Raw genomic sequence first — 17603 nt, 5'->3', positions numbered from 1 at the left:
AAATATCTGGGGAATCACATTGACTTGATAATTTGTTATTGATGAAGTACTTGTTTATTGCTTTGACACTTCTTATAAAAGCTGAAACTTCATTGCTATGTTTATGTATGTTTAAAACATAACAAGTGTCATATTTTAAATTACACTTATTTTAGATTATTGCAAAACATACCTCAGGAACAATGAAAGAGAAAGTTTTCTAATACAAACAAAACTTTAGGAACTGTTTACTTCTTAAAAATAAATCTTTTTATTATCTTTTTTCCTTTATTTTTTCAGGAGTGTGACTTAGTTTCCAAGGAACCAAAGCCTTCTGTACCCGATGCAAATCTGAGTGGACCTATTGTTGTTCCTACAGCAGGAGAGGAGCACTCTGCTGAAGCAAATCAGTCAACTAACAGAGTTGCTTTGAAGGAGGGCAATCCTTTATTGACAGAGGAATACAATAGAAGGCCAGTTTTTCTGGAACTACCAAAGAAAGATGGTGTCAAAGACAGCAGTTTACATCAGCAAAATGATCAAAGGAACCTGCTTCCATCATGCCAGTGTCTAAGCCAAGAAATTGTGAAAGGCTTGGACAGAATCAGTCTGCAGAACAGTGCAAAAAATGATAAGTATTATGGTACAGGATGTGTAATAAAAAAAGAAAGCAAAACTAGCCTTACCACACCTGCTGGTAATAAACCTTGTGAACCTATTTCGCCCTGTGGAAGTAGCCTCTTTGAAGGTTCGTCTGTCCAGCTGGGAAAACTTTGCTGCACTGGAGTGGATTCAGAGGAGGAGGATTCTAGATCTACTTCTTCAGGGGAACAAGTCATGCTTGAGGTTTCTGATGTATCACCAGTTCATGACTGTGATCTTTATATTGAAATGGTAAAAAACACAAAGTCTATTCTTGAATATGCCGAAGTGGCCTATCCAGATTATTTTGGTCATATTCCACCCCCATTTAAGGAGCCTATTCTGGAAAGGCCGTATGGGGTGCAGAGGTGAGTTACCATACTCTATTTTTGTTGTTATTTTCGTTCACTTGGGAAACAATGTTTAGGATGAGATTAACAGGCATGTATACAATCTTTACTTTGGCATCTAAAACTGTTTTCACTGAAAAGCAGTTTGAAGGTAGGTGAGCAGGCATTGATAAAAGCAGAGCCATGAAGAAGAAAACAATCTGATTCTGTAATTCAGCTTCTAAATACTAAGTTTAATTTATAGTCATCCCTTAGTCAACCATTTAAATTTGTAAAAAAAAACCCCAAAACAAAAATAAAAAAAAACCCCACAAGAAAACCCACTACGACAAACAAACAACCCCCCCAAACAAAACAAAAAAACCCCAAAACCAACCAAACAAAAAAAACCTCAAAAAAACCAAACCAAAAAAACACCTGATAAAAAAACCAAAAACCCTACCTGAATGCTCCCTTCAGTCTTGGCAAAGATAGGACATTTGGTAGTTCAAAGATACTTCAGCCCTTCTCTTTGCTGTGCCAACAAAGCTATCATTCAGGAAAATGTAGAGGAAAAAATTAGTTAAGTGTTTGCTTTTAGTGCTTGTAGTATAACTAACATTAAACTAAAATTGAGAGGTAACAAATGCTGAGGATGCAGTTTGTGTTAGGTCCTGCAGGATGAGACATAATAAACACAGGATGAAATATAAACCAACAAAAAACAGCACTTCAACACAACCATTTATTTCTTCACCGAGATGTATTAGAAGATGATGAAGCGTGATGTGACTCTTAAGAATAATTTGCAGATGTGGTATGAAGAGCTGGCTCGTATGCATAGTAAGCTACTGTAAAGACAGATGAGCATGTTAGCAGAGCATGTAATAGTAGGTATGAGACCTTGCCCCTTGCTTAATTATTAGATTGAATGCTTTCAGCTTGTAACTTTAACCATTTTCATCAGATTCTTCATATTTACGTTTACTTACTAAAATTAAGAGATGAAGTCTCTTTAGGTTATATAATTAAAATCCTTCAGCTGTTTCACACGTCATAAAAAAGTGATGTTTCTAGTGAAATCAGCAAGTGTTGAAACACTAATGATGTGATGAATATACTGTTACTAGAAAGCACTGTTCAGTGTTGAAGAAGAGTAATCTTCCCTATGAGCTTATTTTTAGATAGATTCAGCTGATATAGAAGGGAGATAAGTGATTTCTGACTCAAGACTAAGAACTGCATTTTAAGAAAATCTTGCAAATCTTCATATATGGTTTTTTTAGTACTTGATAATTCTGATTTTCCCTGATTAAAATTGAGTGAAGTCAGATAAAATTTGTCATTCCAATGCTTGTTCTTCTTAGAATTAATGCAGTGCTTTATATCTGTCTTTTAACCACAAACCTACTTTTGTGGTTATACATATAGTTGATTTCTTAACAGGGAAGGTAATTCTAGAGTATATTTCATTTTTAACATTGTTTTATTTTTGTTATATTTTCTATGTTGAAAGTAACTTGTTTAGGTCTTGTGTGAAACAAGAATAAAATATCAGATAATACTGCTAAACTTGAATCAAAAATCTTGCATCCCCTTTTTAAAGTACACTGGTCTAAGAATTCCATTTTCTACAAATGACTCAGTCTTATTATGGCAATGTAACACATTTCTGAGAAGAGAACTTGTTTAAAAAGGGCTTAATCTGTTTAGGAATTTACAGTTTATAGGAATGTGTTGAAAATGAGTTTGGTAGGAAACATGGAGGAGCTTTCGAGTCTTCTACAAAGCCATGTCCAAACTCTTCTGGCATTCAGTTGGTTTTATGTTCTCCTTAATGTCTGTCCTTAGCAGTTATTTACTGCTTGTCAGCTAAGTCGTCTTTAGAAAACAAATGGTTGCCTTAATCCATCCCTGTAATTTAAGAAAACGTTGTGGGAGGCTGAGGTGGGGAGTTAGTGGGTGTTCTTTTTACTTCTATTACACAAATGTGGTATGGGTTTGGGTTTTTTTTAAGCCTTGCAATACGCTAAGAGATGCAGTGGTTTTGAATTTGTGCTTTGGAGTGCTTTTGCTCTTTCATTTGCATTTAGTAATGTGTAATTTACACCAAATGTCTTCCCAAATTATTATTGTTTGGAAAAATGTCAATGAGAATAACTGAAATGTTTTATATTATTCTATCTTTTAGGGAAGAAAATTATTATATAAATCAATACCCTATAAATTTGTGTTTAAATTGCTACTTTTCTGCATTCCTTAAAATTTTAGGTTGTTTTTTTGCTGTACACTTCAGTATTTTCTAATCATCTGACACTTAGAAGTGATCATTGGGTAAATCACGGTTCACAAAGGGCTAATCTATAAACATAGAGCTCCACATCAACAGTGTTGTTTTCATATTTTTTCCTTTAATTATCTTTTAGCTGCCTCTTTTCTCTTGATTTTTCGGAACCTGAAAATGTCTGCTGCTCCTTTTCCTTTTTGTGTGCATATTGAATACCATTTCTTCTTTCCTTTTGTCTACGTTGGTATTGTTACGGTATTTGAATGCCTGCTATCCATTAATGGGCTTTGTCTTGCCAAAACTCATGTGATGATAGGAAGTATTATGACCCTTTAGAGCTGAGGCATACTGAGATCTAAGGGGTTGTGTAAGATCAAGTGCAAGATAAAAATCTGTAGTTCTGCCCTGAGCTGAACCTGATCAGATAGATTGTAGTGAGTCAGCCTCTTTATGATTTTGTCAGTATACTGGACTTGTGACTTGTTTTCTTTTCCAGTCAGTTTTAATTTAACAAGAGGCACTAGAGTTGTGCACTTATCTTTGTTTTCTCACTTGTTAACAATATTTATTTTAATTAAATGGAGAATGTTCAGCCTGAACGTAGTTTACTGCTCTGTTCCTGTATTCTTCACTGTTAATCTGCCTCCTTTTCTTCTTATTGCAGGTGCTGTGCAAGCTTTTCCACACAGCTCTGCCACTATATTTCATTCTTGAACTCCAACACATTCTTACTTTTCCAAACCAGGACCTAGATACTGCCAGTTGTGCAATGGTTTTATGATCTGGATAAACATACACCTGACATTTGGCTGACATCACCAAATTCATTCTTATTTGTTACCTAGTCGATAAATGAACCTAGATCTCCAGAGGTGAAAAGCTAGTGCACTAACACACTTGCTGCACGACCTACTCTCTAAAACTCTTTAATTTTAGTTATGGTAGGACTCATGTAAGTTACTAATGTTATCAAGTGCTGTCCTGGATTGAAGCATTAACATAAGTAATGTTTGAGTAATTCCTGCTTCTACTATAAAGTATGAAACGGTGCGTTTTTTTCTATAAGATGAAACCCAGTGGGTTGTATGCATGAAAACTCAGTTGTCACATACAAATGCTGGACTCAGTCAGCTGTGAATGTAGGTGTTCAAACTTAAGTTTGTGCACATAAATGGGGGTGAAGCTGAGTTCTCTCTGAAAACCTGTCCCACTGTCTTCATGTCAACTTTGTTGGTTTTCATTGTTGTATGAGGTAATTCCTCTTATGTAGTTGGAAACCGTATGCAACAACTTAAACTCTGCTTTTTATTTTAGGACAAAAATCTCTCAAGATATTGAAAGGCTGATTCATCAAAATGACATTATAGACAGAGTTGTGTATGACCTTGATAATTCGAGGTAGGTTTTTACCCTTCTGAAAACAATATTCAGCAAATATACTAAGCCTGTTCTACTTTCTCTGTGATACGATTTGTCATATTTAAAGCGGTACTATTATGACAGACTGCAGTGAAAGTTTCATCTGATATAACAGTGTTTTTGCTATCTAGGCTGTATTTCATAGACTCATAGAATCGTTAAGGTTGAAGAAGAGCTTTAAGATCATCAAGTCCAACTGCTAAAGGGTGGTTCAAAATAATTTTTAAATTACTAAGTGAGGGCTAAAATTAACTTAATGAGTTTGTTTTACTTAAGTTTGTGTTATTCATTTTGTTCCCTTTTCTTTTTCTACTCATAGTTGTTCAGTACCAGAGGAAGCAGATGTTTTGAAGTTTAATTCCAAATTTGAATCTGGAAATCTGCGCAAAGTTATTCAGATCAGAAAGTAAGATGTTTCAACTCCTCTTTTCACACATAAGGCCTTTTATTTCTGCTTCTTAAAAAAAAGATTGATTTGTTTTTGTTAATCTTTAGAAATGAGTATGATCTAATTCTGAACTCGGACATAAATAGCAATCACTATCATCAATGGTTTTACTTTGAAGTCAGTGGAATGAAAACTGGCATTGGTTACCGGTTTAACATCATCAACTGTGAAAAGTCAAACAGTCAGTTTAACTACGGTAAGATAAATTTCCCATACTTTGAGAAGAAATACATAGAAAAATAGCTGTAGTAGACGGCTCAGCTGTTTCCTTCCCTCTGCCCTGGGATCGGTAGTGTATTCATGTTGTCAGACCAGATTCTTTTTTAATAGTATTACTAAAAAATATTTTGACAAGTTTTAGTTAAAAAGAAAAAAATTATCTTAAAACACTGTCTGTCAGTGTTTAAAATGAAGTTTTGTAAGTGAAGCCAAAGCAGAAGAAATTTACTAGTGGCTGCAGCTACAAATTTGTCTTAAGACCACTGTGGGGGGGACAGCACCGAAGCCTGTCAATCAAAACAGGTGCAAGAAGAATGACAGCTGTCATCATTAATCCCTTTCTGAATAGAGGTGTATTTTCAGATGTGAAAGTAAGCAGTGACATTCTCAAACAGTTTGGTCTCACGATGGGAAGAGAGGCATGTTATTTGAGAAGGAAAAGATAGTCATCTTTGAAATGTGTGGCTTCGTAGGTGAGCCTTGCAGTCTCCAGCAAGTAGTGTTTGCTGCTTGTACCTCATCTAAAAGTACTGGCTTACTGAATATACCTTTCTTGCCGAGGGAGGTGGGAGTAGTGCGTGTCCTTCAGCTTAAAATAATTTGTTTTGTGAGGTTGTTTTTCCCCTACTGGATTTTCTGAAATTCTTCATTTAAGAAGGCTGGGAAGTTCCTCTCTCCCCACCCACAGCCTCAAATTCTTGGGACAGAGTAACATCATATTTTTCTTTGTCATCATTGTACAATTAACATTGATAAAATCCAAGATTACCAGGCAGTTTGATCAGTAATAAGATGCTTTTAAAGTGTTTACTAATCTTTATCAGTTACCTTACATCTTCATTCATATGTTGCACATATTTACCTAGTAGTTGCTTTTGGTTTTTTAAGTATACTGACTGAATCAGTCAATGTAATTGGCTAATGATCTAACTAATAAATAATGCTCAATTAATATGTATTATTTTCTATTCTAACTTCATATTAGGTATTCAACTTAAGTATACCCTCCAAAAAATACAAACTTTAAAGAGTTACTCTTTAAAAAAAAAAAAAATTGTCCTGAAACATCAGTTATTTTCCAGCTATCCGGGTGAATGAAAAATAGTATCAATTTTTTGCATGACTTTGAAGCCTCTTTTGTAATGGTGAGTTGCATGGAGTGGGACCCAGGACTTCTTGTAGATTACCATTCATGGTAACCACAGCTTTCATTTGAACATTTCATTTTGGTCTTCTGTAGGTCTGATTCTTTTTTTTTTTTTTCCTTTTAATTTGTTATTTTCTGAAAATTAGGACATGATGAGGGTAGAGGGGGAAGAATCTTTTGTCACATGGTTTAAAGAGTGTACGATACCGAAGCACTCATGAAAATACAATTTGTGAGAGTGAGTAAATGAGGATAGGTAGTTTGGAGACTCACATATATAAGTGTTGATGTGGTCCATTACTGCTAAGATCTTGATGTTTAATGTTAAACATTAAAATGAGATGCATTTCTTCTTTAAGGTATGCAGCCCCTCATGTATTCTGTTCAAGAAGCATTAAACTCTCGACCATGTTGGACTCGTGTTGGGACAGATATTTGTTACTATAAGTAAGTACACCAATCAAACATACAGCAAATCTTACACTGAAGATTAGTATGATATACAATTTTGGAGGAGAAATGTTTGCTTCTGAGTTCGATAATTGTAGTTTAGTAGTTCTGTTGTAAACAGAGTTTTCTTCCTGTGTTACTCTCCAGAGTAACAGAAGTGATCCAAATATGTAGGGTCTTACTTTGTTAGCACACCGCTAATATTTAAGCTGTTCATCTTTTATACTTTTGTCAGAAATTACATACTCTTCCTTAGAGAAGGAGAAGCTTCTAAGGGAATGTGTATATGCATGCTTATTTGAAAACTTAATAGTGACTTCCAGCAACACTGGTCACGTGGTGCTTGTGATTAGACTCCTGTATTCTATGATGCAATCATTGTAGAGCAATCTTGGAACGCAGGATGAGATGGTACAGCATAGCCACGCGTTATCCTTCCTGGTCAAGAATTGTTTGCTTCCCCCTTTTTTTTTTCTTTTGTGTGGTGTTTTTTGTTCTTTTGGGGGTTTTGTTTTGGTTTTGTTACTTGTTTTTGTTTACTCACCTTTTCCCAATATGAATGAGTGTGTATCACTGCTGTAATAAAATATCTTCATAGGTGGTGGGAACCAGTGTATTTAACCTGGATATATGCAGAAGAGAAATACAATCACTAAAAATCTTCCTGGCTCTTAGAATGTGTCTTCAGGAATAATAAATAATATGAAAAAAAAATTCTAATGTGTTTATTACCTTCATTTTACTCTTTACTCTTAGGAATCACTTTTCAAGAAGTTCAATTGCGGCTGGAGGTCAGAAAGGAAAATCTTATTACACAATTACGTTCACAGTGACTTTCCAACATAAAGATGATGTCTGCTACTTTGCTTACCATTATCCATATACATACTCAACTTTAAAGGTGAGGAGATTATGATCTCTTACATACATGGATATATTTTTGGACAATATGAAATGTAAACATACATGAGTGAATTATTTTTATTTCCTTTTATAAAGTTCAAAATGCTTCTGAAAATGGAGAAGTTTCATAAAATGTTAGTGTTTAGACTGGCCAAGTGTGTAGGTTGTTCTAAAGAACAGTCTCTAGAAAAATAAAATTGATACTTACTTTCAGGCTAAATTGTTTTTCTGGGAATCATAATTCATAGTTGACTGGAAACAGTGCTAATTGGTTGAAGTATTTGTGTTTGAGTCAAATGACTCACATCCTGCTGTTCTACATAACTGACCTATTCAAGTTACTATATTTACTTGTTATTCTTTTTTGCACTGAAAAGGTCCCTGATCAGATAACCTTAATGAAGCAGAGGTTCTTACCTTCCACATACCCTTACAGTATCATCTGGTAGAAAATAATGTACCCTCTGTGCCTTCATCTTCCTAAAAGCAGCTGGAAAAACAGACTGTGTAAAGAGAAGTATTCAGTCAGTCAGAGATGCAGAGAATGATATTTTATGGTCAAAATTATGATGAAAACTTTAACATTGTTTAGAACAATGAAAAGAAAGATCAATTAAACAGTAGCTGTGGAATATGCTGTGATATGTGATTGCAAAAGATTTGAAGTATTTTTTCATTATTTTGGGGATGAAGATGCATCTTCAGAAGCTGGAATCTATGCACAACCCTCAACAGATATATTTTCGACAAGATGTTCTCTGTGAGACCCTGGCTGGCAACAGTTGTCCCTTAGTCACTATTACAGCCATGCCAGAGTCCAATTACTATGAACATATCTGTCAGTTCAGTAAGTGTGACTTTTCTTTCTTATCAACTGAAAAGAATGTAAAACTAACTCTTTATGAAAAAAAATAGTATTATCTGTTGTGTACTGTAAAAATAGCAATGTAAAATAAGATTAATGAATTTAATGACATTTAAGAAGCATCAATATTTAGGATTTGCTTTGTATTTAATAATATTTATTTGTGGTAGCTACTTTTGTATGTTACATTTTGCAGACAACATTTCTTGGAAAAGAATACCTGAATTCTGAGTAACTTCTTTTCCAAATGCTCAGGTTATTTGCTTGTCAAAAAATCTTTCATAAAGCCAATCTCTAAGGTACTGTGATTTGAAGTGAGCTTAGTTCTGACAGTTTTCTTGGTTTGTTCCTCTACCCTAATATTTTTCTTGGCTATTGGAAAAAAGCCATCAAAATCATCATATCATAATTACCAGCTCAAAATAGTTGTGACTATATAATTGTCTGATTGAATTTAAAGCTCCATCGTGAGAGTTCTGTAATTAGCAATCCTTATGACAATAGTATGGCAAGCTCTATCAATAATGTTGATACTCAGTAATACTCAAATCCCAAATACTGTATTTTGCATTATAATAAATGAAGCTGTCTAGCGTCTCTTCTTTCAATTAACTAACTGTTCGCTTTAGCTTGAATCATATGTTGCAACTTTTATGCATGCTTCTTTTAGGGAATCGTCCTTATGTTTTCCTATCTGCTCGTGTACATCCTGGAGAGACTAATGCAAGCTGGGTTATGAAGGGAACACTGGAATACCTTATGAGCAATAATCCAAGTGCCCAAAGTTTACGAGAATCTTATATTTTCAAAATTATTCCCATGCTCAATCCAGATGGTGTCATCAATGGAAAGTAAGCATAGGTTTACTCACAAATGTAACTTATAATACCAAGTCTTTGCATCTGTTATTAAAAAAGTTAAACTAATCCTGGCAACATGTACATGCAATACTTCATATGGAAAAAAACCAAAAACGCTTACAAAATTGCTAGGACTCTTCCATGTTTTTGCTTTTTAAAGGCAGATGCATTGTTTCATGAATTTCAGTTTTATAAAAAGTATTTTCAGTTATTCATAGATGATAATCATTCCTGTGTGATTTGACATGACATTCTAAATGTCTTTCTGAACTACCGTTTAGGATAGGTGTAGAGTGTTATATAAGAGCATAGCTACTTTTAGGAAAACTAAACAAATTGATGGTTCTCATGAAAAAGAGCAGTCCTTATGTCTGAGAAAGCTTTTTAGGTAATTTTTCTCCTTTTAAAAAAAATTACAGTTTTTAGAAGGATGTTATGGAGATGGCTGTTGTCAAATGTTATTAAAAGGGGCGAAGTTGAATAGGTGCACAAGAGAAAGGGTAAGACACTGTTCTGATTTAATTTAAGTTGTTAGTGGTAATTCTTTCAATTACCACCACTTTTCTCAATAAATTTAAAGGGTATTTCAAAACCTTTTAATACTGATTAAGTAAGCATTCAGCAGTCTGTATTTATAATTTGGTTACAGGGAATGCATATGAAACGGAAATTTTGGTAAGGTTCCTTATTACAGTTCCTTATTACATAGTTATGAGTAGTACTTTAAAAAAGGTTTTGTGAACAAAATAATAAAAAATCAAACCAATTATGGATCTGAGTAGAACCCTGTCTTTATATACGTAAAAGCATGTATATAATGGAACACCTGGCATTAGATCATTCAGAATATAAGTGAAAGTTTAATACAGGGATAATTGTGTGTGCTGGGACATATTTCTTAATCTAAAGACTAGTTACTGAAAAGAACTGCATGAACATGAATTTCTGCAAGTTTAAAAGTTCTTGCTGATAGTTGACTGAATACAGAGATGATTTTATTTGTTTGCTAGGTTTTTTGGTTGTGGGGTGTTTGTTGTTTTTTTTTTTTTTTCTTTTCTCGTTTTTCTCACGGCCACTTGTCTCCTAACAACCTCACGTTTCAAGTCCTAGATTTCTGGTTGCCATTAGTCTTCATATTATGGAAGTAAAGACACCAAAACTGTAAAGATACCATATATTTGAAATTACTGATATTGAACTAGCATTTTAATAGAATCACAAGCCTTCAGTTTCAACAGCAAATAAGCAAGATTACAATTGACTGCATATAAGAAGCTACTTCTGATTTATTTTTAGGTTTTCTGTAACATAACTTTAAAAACCCCAGATGCTTCTATTATTTGGCATGTTAGAAAAATGAAGTTTGTTTCTTGCCAGACTCCTTCCAAAGCAGCAGTGGTGATGAGGAAATCTTGAGGTGGGGGGAGGCTTATTTAAAAGTACAATAATACAGACTACATGCGTTTTTCCACCCACCCACCCCCAATAGCCACCGTTGCTCTTTAAGTGGAGAAGATTTAAACAGACAGTGGCAAAATCCAAATCCAGATCTGCATCCCACTATTTACCATGCTAAAGGGTTACTGCAATATCTGGCTGCTATAAAACGTTTACCTTTGGTGAGTACGTGTGTGTAAGCAATTCTGAATCTTTTTAATCTTATCTATGTAGCTAGTCTGTAAAGTAAATATTTTAATATGGTCTTGTAAACTGTGTCACACTTTAATTTGACCTGGAGAACTGGACTTCTGCAAACCTTTAGACATAAATCTGTTTCCTTTGCTAGGGTAGAAGGTTAAACCTTCCTTAGATTAATCTTATGTTTTTTGTCTTAATGCACAACTTAATTATATAAGGAGTTGTGTTTCCTAATTCTTTGGAAGTTTCAACAGTACAAATAAAAATTACTTGTCCTTCTATTACTTTTTATAAAAATGTTAATTCCATATGCCTTGGCTTTACTTTGCCAAATGATTCATTGTAGGTTTACTGCGATTATCATGGTCACTCTCGTAAAAAGAATGTATTTATGTATGGCTGCAGCATCAAAGAGACAATGTGGCATACAAATGTTAACACTGCCTCTTGTGACCTGATGGAAGACCCTGGTTACAGGGTAAGTTTGACATTTGTACCTTTTTCACTTGGCGTGAATTTGGAATTTAGATATATACACGCACGCACACACAGACACACTTTTCAAATAACTTCCCAATATTATTTTGTGCACATAGTGACTTTATAGCATAAGCAGACTTATTTGGAATAATCTCTTTTCAGTTCATGAGTGTACTTCAAAGTATTTTGAGAGCTTTAAACACTGTACACTAATACAGCTAAGGATTTAATGTTAGTAGAGTGCTTTTTTTTTTTTGGTCTTTGTACCAATACCTGCCTTTTTGTGTTCAACATTATAATTATAGTAAATACATGGAAAATATGCTGCTGTGCATTTATAATTACTGGATGAAAAAAGAGTCATTTAAGTGTGGCAAACAATATTCCAGGCAACAAGAAAATAAAAATACTGAATTGCTCTGAGAAATACTTATTTTTGTGTATGGAAATAAGCAAGGTTCCTCTTATAAAGATATGTGGCTAAGGCATGTGCCCCTGCTGTATATACATAATAAACTTGCACGAACAACATCCACTGCATTGTATAACCTTTCAAAAATTCCATGCGAGTTAAAAAGGATTACCTCTTTCTTCTGTGTAACTCCACTGTCGCCTTGTGGCAACTGCAAATATGTGCAGCCTGATGCGTCCAAACCCCGTGTTTTATTTTGAGCAGATGCAGAGTTAAGCTTTAAAAGCACATGCGCACGTTAAAACGCTTGTAATGCATCCGTAAGTGTAAATAAGTACAGATGCTTTCATATTTCTTTCTCAAATTTCTCTCATTTAAAAAACAATATTCTATTGCTTCTTGATTTTTCTTGTGTGATTTCTTGGATGATGAGTCCGATGCCATTCACATCTGCTGCTCAACACATTTATGCGGGGTTTTGTCACTTCAGCCTGCACTACCGTAGTGCGCGAAAGACAATAGTCAATATTAGTTGTGGGGAAAAAACTTTTGGTTTCAAAAAAGGCAGACTGAAATGTTTGAACAAGCTTACACTAACTGGTACATGTACTACTAAAACATTATATTCAAAGTGGTCATGTGTTTTGGCTTAACTGACACAAGAGCTCGAAAGTATGTAGTCATTTATCATTAGTCAGATACATACATTTGCATAACTGTTTCTTGTTTTTTCCAAAGCTGTTCTGTAAAGTTGTAGTGAACTTTGATTCATATTCTTGAAGTTAAATACGCACGTGGTACTTTTCTGAATATGAATGAAGTTTATGTATTAACAAAATAATGCCTGTGTTAGCTCTGCAGATAGGATTGTTGAAACAGCCTGAATTAAATGAATTAATTAATTCTGTGGGGTATGTAGTACACTTAATTTGAGCAAAGTTAGCCTGGTGAGTTAGGAGGAAATGGTGATCACCCAAAAAATTCTTTTGTATCCTGATCTTTACAATTTTAGCAATTGAGTCTGAAGAAGAGGATTTTAATGGTAGAAAATGGCAAACCTGCTGTCATTTGAACACACTGGGTTTTGAAAACTCAAGATGGAAAAATGTTTTCATGCCTGTTCTTTTAATTCAAATTGCAGCAAAATTTTCTGATACCATTTTGTGATTGCATGTTCCCCTCCCCCGTGCTTCCATAAGTGAAATAAAAGAATCACCGTATTTTTCAAACTGCTTTCCTGCAGGTACTCCCCAAGATCCTGAGTCAAACTGCCCCAGCATTTTGCATGGGCAGCTGCAGCTTTGTGGTGGAAAAGTCCAAGGAATCAACAGCACGAGTTGTTGTCTGGAGAGAGATAGGAGTAGAAAGGAGCTACACAATGGAAAGCACGTTATGTGGATGTGACCAGGGCAAATATAAGGTAAGAAAATGTATCAGTTAAACTATTCTTGGTTTATAATTCCTTCCATTTGCATTGGTATCTTGTTCTATAACCCTGCTTGCTTGCTTTAAACTTCTGAAACTCTTCTAAGATCTGTGTATGCTCATGTTAGAGTGAAATGACATAATTTACAATATTATAGGTTGCATAGGCATCTCCATCTGTCACATCACCCCACTCCTAGTAACTTATGCTTATTGGCTGTTCTAACAAGATTAACTGTAATTACTGCTTGTAACACATATATATGCATATAGTTAAAAAAAATGAGAACTGTACTTCCCAATTGACTATTAAAATTGGGTAGTAATAAATGCCAGTACTAGAATAAAAGTTTCTTTTACACATGGCAATTTCAGACTTCACTGTGGCAGTTCCTGGTTCTTCAGCAGATACTTAGTAGCACCCATTTATAGAATATTCCTGTGTAGATGCAGAAATAGGCTAATAAATCAAAAAACTTTCATATCAGGTTACCAGAACTACAAATTAGACATCTCTGAACTCATCATAGTTGCTTGACTTCTTGACTTAAAACTTGTTCTCAATTTGTCTCCTTCAAAATTGTTAGCAGGGCTGCATTTTTGAAAACAAAAGGTGACCCTGTTTGTAGTTTCTCACTAGTAGAAAACTTAACTTCAAAGAAAATATTCGTTGAGAAGAAAGGAGAACCACCACCCTAACATCTGATCTTTAACTTCTGTCACTGGGTTAAATTTAGGTACAGATTGAAGTAAGTTTTTCAAATGAACATTCATGGAAGAAGTCACAGTTTCCTCTGCTTGAAAATAGAGTTTAGGAATGCTAATAAAGAAAATTACCACAAGCCTCAAATAAGGTGCTTGCCAAAAAGAGGATCAGAAGGCTGGGATCAAGGTGGGAGGGGGTGTGCAGGAACAAAAAAAGAGTTGGAACAGAGTATATTTAATGTATTAATGTATGCTCCAACACTCATGCTTATCTCCCTAGGCAGAGGGAAGGCAGATATTTTGGCAGGAATTTCAGTAGGTCTGTAACTACTAAATGAATAAGTCTTGTCAATTAATGACAGAAGCATTCCCACTGTTGTCACAATATTACATTATTCCTCAAATTACACCATCATGGAGTTTTAAAAAATGGTAACTTGTCCAACTTGCTTATTTTGAAACTTCCAGAATATTCTTAAACGTGAACCTTCATGGCTTTTTAGCAGTGTTGCTACAGAAAGTTCTTAAGAAAGGTGAATTGAAGATGCTTTGTGGACATTTCAAGGTGCTTAATCTGCAAAAACCTTCTTTAGTAAGAGAGGAAAAAAATGGTTGAATTCCATAGAAAAATCGTTTACTTAAAAGGGAATAGCATTCTTCTATGTCATGTAAACCAGCTGATGAGGTTAAATTCCTGTTCTGTCATTGATCTTATTTGGAATAAAACAGTTTGTGAGGTCGTGGTCATCATCTGCTCATACAGGAAGATTCTTTATTTTTCTTCACTATGATAATGCTCAGATTTTCTAAGAAAATGTATCTAAAAGGCCAAGGTGACTTGACAGAACAAGGAAAGAGCAACATTTCTCTAATGAGAAGGTCAAAGAGATGAAAAGGCTAGGTCATTTTTCTTTGTGTGGAGAGAGCAGGGCCACCAGCTCTGTGAATAAACTTGTGGTATGAATTAGATGACATATTTCATAATGTGTTAGGATCCCTGGTGACAAAGTTATCTCTGGAAGCAATCTTGTTTTAACTGTTTCTGTAGGGTCTTTGTGGTGCATTGAGAGTCAGTGCTGCAAATACTGCTTAGTCATCTGCACTTCAAGATATTGAAAAGCAAACGTTCGGGTGAAAAGATGCTCCAAGATCTGCTGTGGAGGATAACTGAGATGTCAGACAAAAGAACAATTTCTTCAATAACTCAAACCTCCCAAAAAACTGAAATCAATAACTTTCCTGATTGGAGATTAATAAATTTGGGAGTGTTGCTTAATTTTGAAGTTAATCAAAAAGATTTTGTTTTCTGGCAATTTTATGATGCATGTAAAGGTAAGACATAAGGATTCAGTCAAGAAACTTTTGCCAGTTACCATGATTCTTGAGTCTCTAGCTTTTGCTTTCTCAAAAATTATCTTTGTAGCCTCTGCTGAATAAGAAAGCAGAAAACAAGATGGTGTTTTAATGTCCAACTGTCTTTGCCAAGTCTTAGTATGGCTATTTTCAATTTACTGAGTACATATTACAGGAATGTTCTTCTAAACTTGAAATTGCAATCCATTGTGCCATTCTTTTGCATCTTTGCTTTCTGGTGCCAAAGTTCATCACTGAGACACTGTTCATGTGAAGGTATTTTCATGACGTGCTTAGTAAAGAAGACTTTAGCGCCATCTAAAATGTTACTATCTGGAAGAAAGACGGTTGTATAAAACATAAAGAAAAAGGAATAAAATTTGGTGCATGTTTAAAAAAAACCCACAAAGCAGCTACTTCCAGGTGCCTTGTTCTTAAAAGTGATGCTTGTAGTACTTAAGGAACTTTAATAGGTGACAGTTAAAGGTACTAGAAAGACAGTTGAAGTTGATTAGAAGATCAAGAAAAGGATTATAATCAAGGCTTCAGTGAAAATGAACTTCACCTCAGGATCCTTAGTTAGGTCAACTGTTTATTATTCCTGAGGCAGATGTTGGGTCTCTTGTTTCATGGAAATTAAGAGATTTGGCTGATGGAAGAATAACAATGGATTAAGAAATTTGGTGTTTGGCAGCTGTGTGGTATTGCATTCTCCATTATGGTTTAAAGAAATGAGAGAAGCAAATGTAGACTTTGGCATGGGCTTTTACCGCAAGTACGTAGACCCTTCAGCATAGTAAGTTGAAACTTTATCACCCAGGTGTTTCAGCTATCGACTTCCAATCTGATCCATTTAGGTCTCTATTTATATCCTCTTTCTGCTGTGTTGAAAATAGCAGCCGTGGAACATGCACACGCTATTCATCTTTCTAACAATTGTCTTTGCACTTTCTTTCATACTGTACTCTTTTCCTTTTTCAACTTAGAGCCACTCCTATTATACTGTCTATAAGGAATCTGCCAACTAATGATAACTTCTTCAGCAACGGATGTAGGCAATGATTGGAAAAGTTTCTGAACCATCAAGTTGTGCACATTAGTAATCTGTGTAACAGTAAGATTACTGTTACCCTTCTCCTTCCTCTTCTGCATACTTGTTGCCTCTTGTCCTTAATGTTATTTTAATCTCTTTGGGGCAGGGACTGTGTCTTCCTGTGATTAGCATAGTGGAGCCCCAGATATGATTGGGGTCTTCGAATGTTACTGACGTGCAAACAAACACAAAACAAAAACAAAAAATTGGCCTCTGTGGATAAGGTACTGCACTGGGCGTCAGGAGAACTGGTTTCTGTTCCCAGCGGGGTCAGTGGCATGCTGTGAGACACTGTGCAAATCGCTTCAACCCTCTCTGCCTCCATTTCTCCATCAATAAAGTGAGGATAATTCTTCCTTTATTAATAAAGTGCTTTGAAACCTACAGCACAAAAGCATTATAAAAGAGGTAAGTAGTATTACTGTTAACAATAATACTCAGATATCCAACTCTTGTTCACTGCTGACAGGTTTCTGTATAATTTGGCTGAAGGATGGCACTGTTTATAATAGTGGATACAGCTTTAGCTTTCTTGTTATTAAAATGCACCTTGGCTACGAAACTACCAAGGGGGAAAAAAAAAAAGAACTTGCACATATCTTCAAAACAGACAACCATGCAGAATGTGCAGACTGTGCTGTTTCTGCAGCAACATAACACGTTCTTTTAGACCTTGCATTTTAAAATCCAGTGTCAGTGTGGCAACATATACAAAGCTTGTGTGTGTGGTTTTTAGCCTGTAGTAAAAAAATTCCTATTCCATACTTTTTGCTTCATGTATTTCCCTGCTTGCTGACTTAGCTTACCACCAGTTCCTGGTTCTTCTGCTTCCCTGCTTGTTTTGTCAAAGCTCCTTCTTAACTATCCTTTACCTTAAAAGGCTTAGAAGATTCAAATTAAAATCCTTTTAAATTCTCCTGAGATACAGAAGTTGCATTTGAGATTGAGT

At 35.0% G+C, this 17603-nt stretch overlaps 1 protein-coding gene across 2 annotated transcripts in view; it reads left to right on the top strand.

Moving 5' to 3' along the window:
- Window positions 1–17603, top strand: part of AGTPBP1 (ATP/GTP binding protein 1) — a 51841-nt gene that overhangs the window by 19070 nt on the left and 15168 nt on the right. For both annotated transcript variants that reach the window (XM_010289071.1, XM_010289070.1), the window contains exons 13-23: window positions 280–989; window positions 4552–4635; window positions 4976–5062; window positions 5152–5300; window positions 6830–6917; window positions 7677–7821; window positions 8517–8670; window positions 9359–9539; window positions 11038–11167; window positions 11533–11664; window positions 13322–13498. In XM_010289071.1, coding sequence (XP_010287373.1) covers window positions 280–989; window positions 4552–4635; window positions 4976–5062; window positions 5152–5300; window positions 6830–6917; window positions 7677–7821; window positions 8517–8670; window positions 9359–9539; window positions 11038–11167; window positions 11533–11664; window positions 13322–13498 — 2037 coding nt within the window. The remainder of the gene's footprint in view (window positions 1–279; window positions 990–4551; window positions 4636–4975; window positions 5063–5151; window positions 5301–6829; window positions 6918–7676; window positions 7822–8516; window positions 8671–9358; window positions 9540–11037; window positions 11168–11532; window positions 11665–13321; window positions 13499–17603) is intronic.

Source organism: Phaethon lepturus, unplaced genomic scaffold, assembly GCF_000687285.1.
Source record: "Phaethon lepturus isolate BGI_N335 unplaced genomic scaffold, ASM68728v1 scaffold18826, whole genome shotgun sequence".
Lineage (NCBI taxonomy): Eukaryota > Metazoa > Chordata > Aves > Phaethontiformes > Phaethontidae > Phaethon > Phaethon lepturus.
The sequence above is the reverse complement of the archived record's forward strand: the minus strand, read 5'-3'. Positions and strand labels throughout refer to the sequence as shown.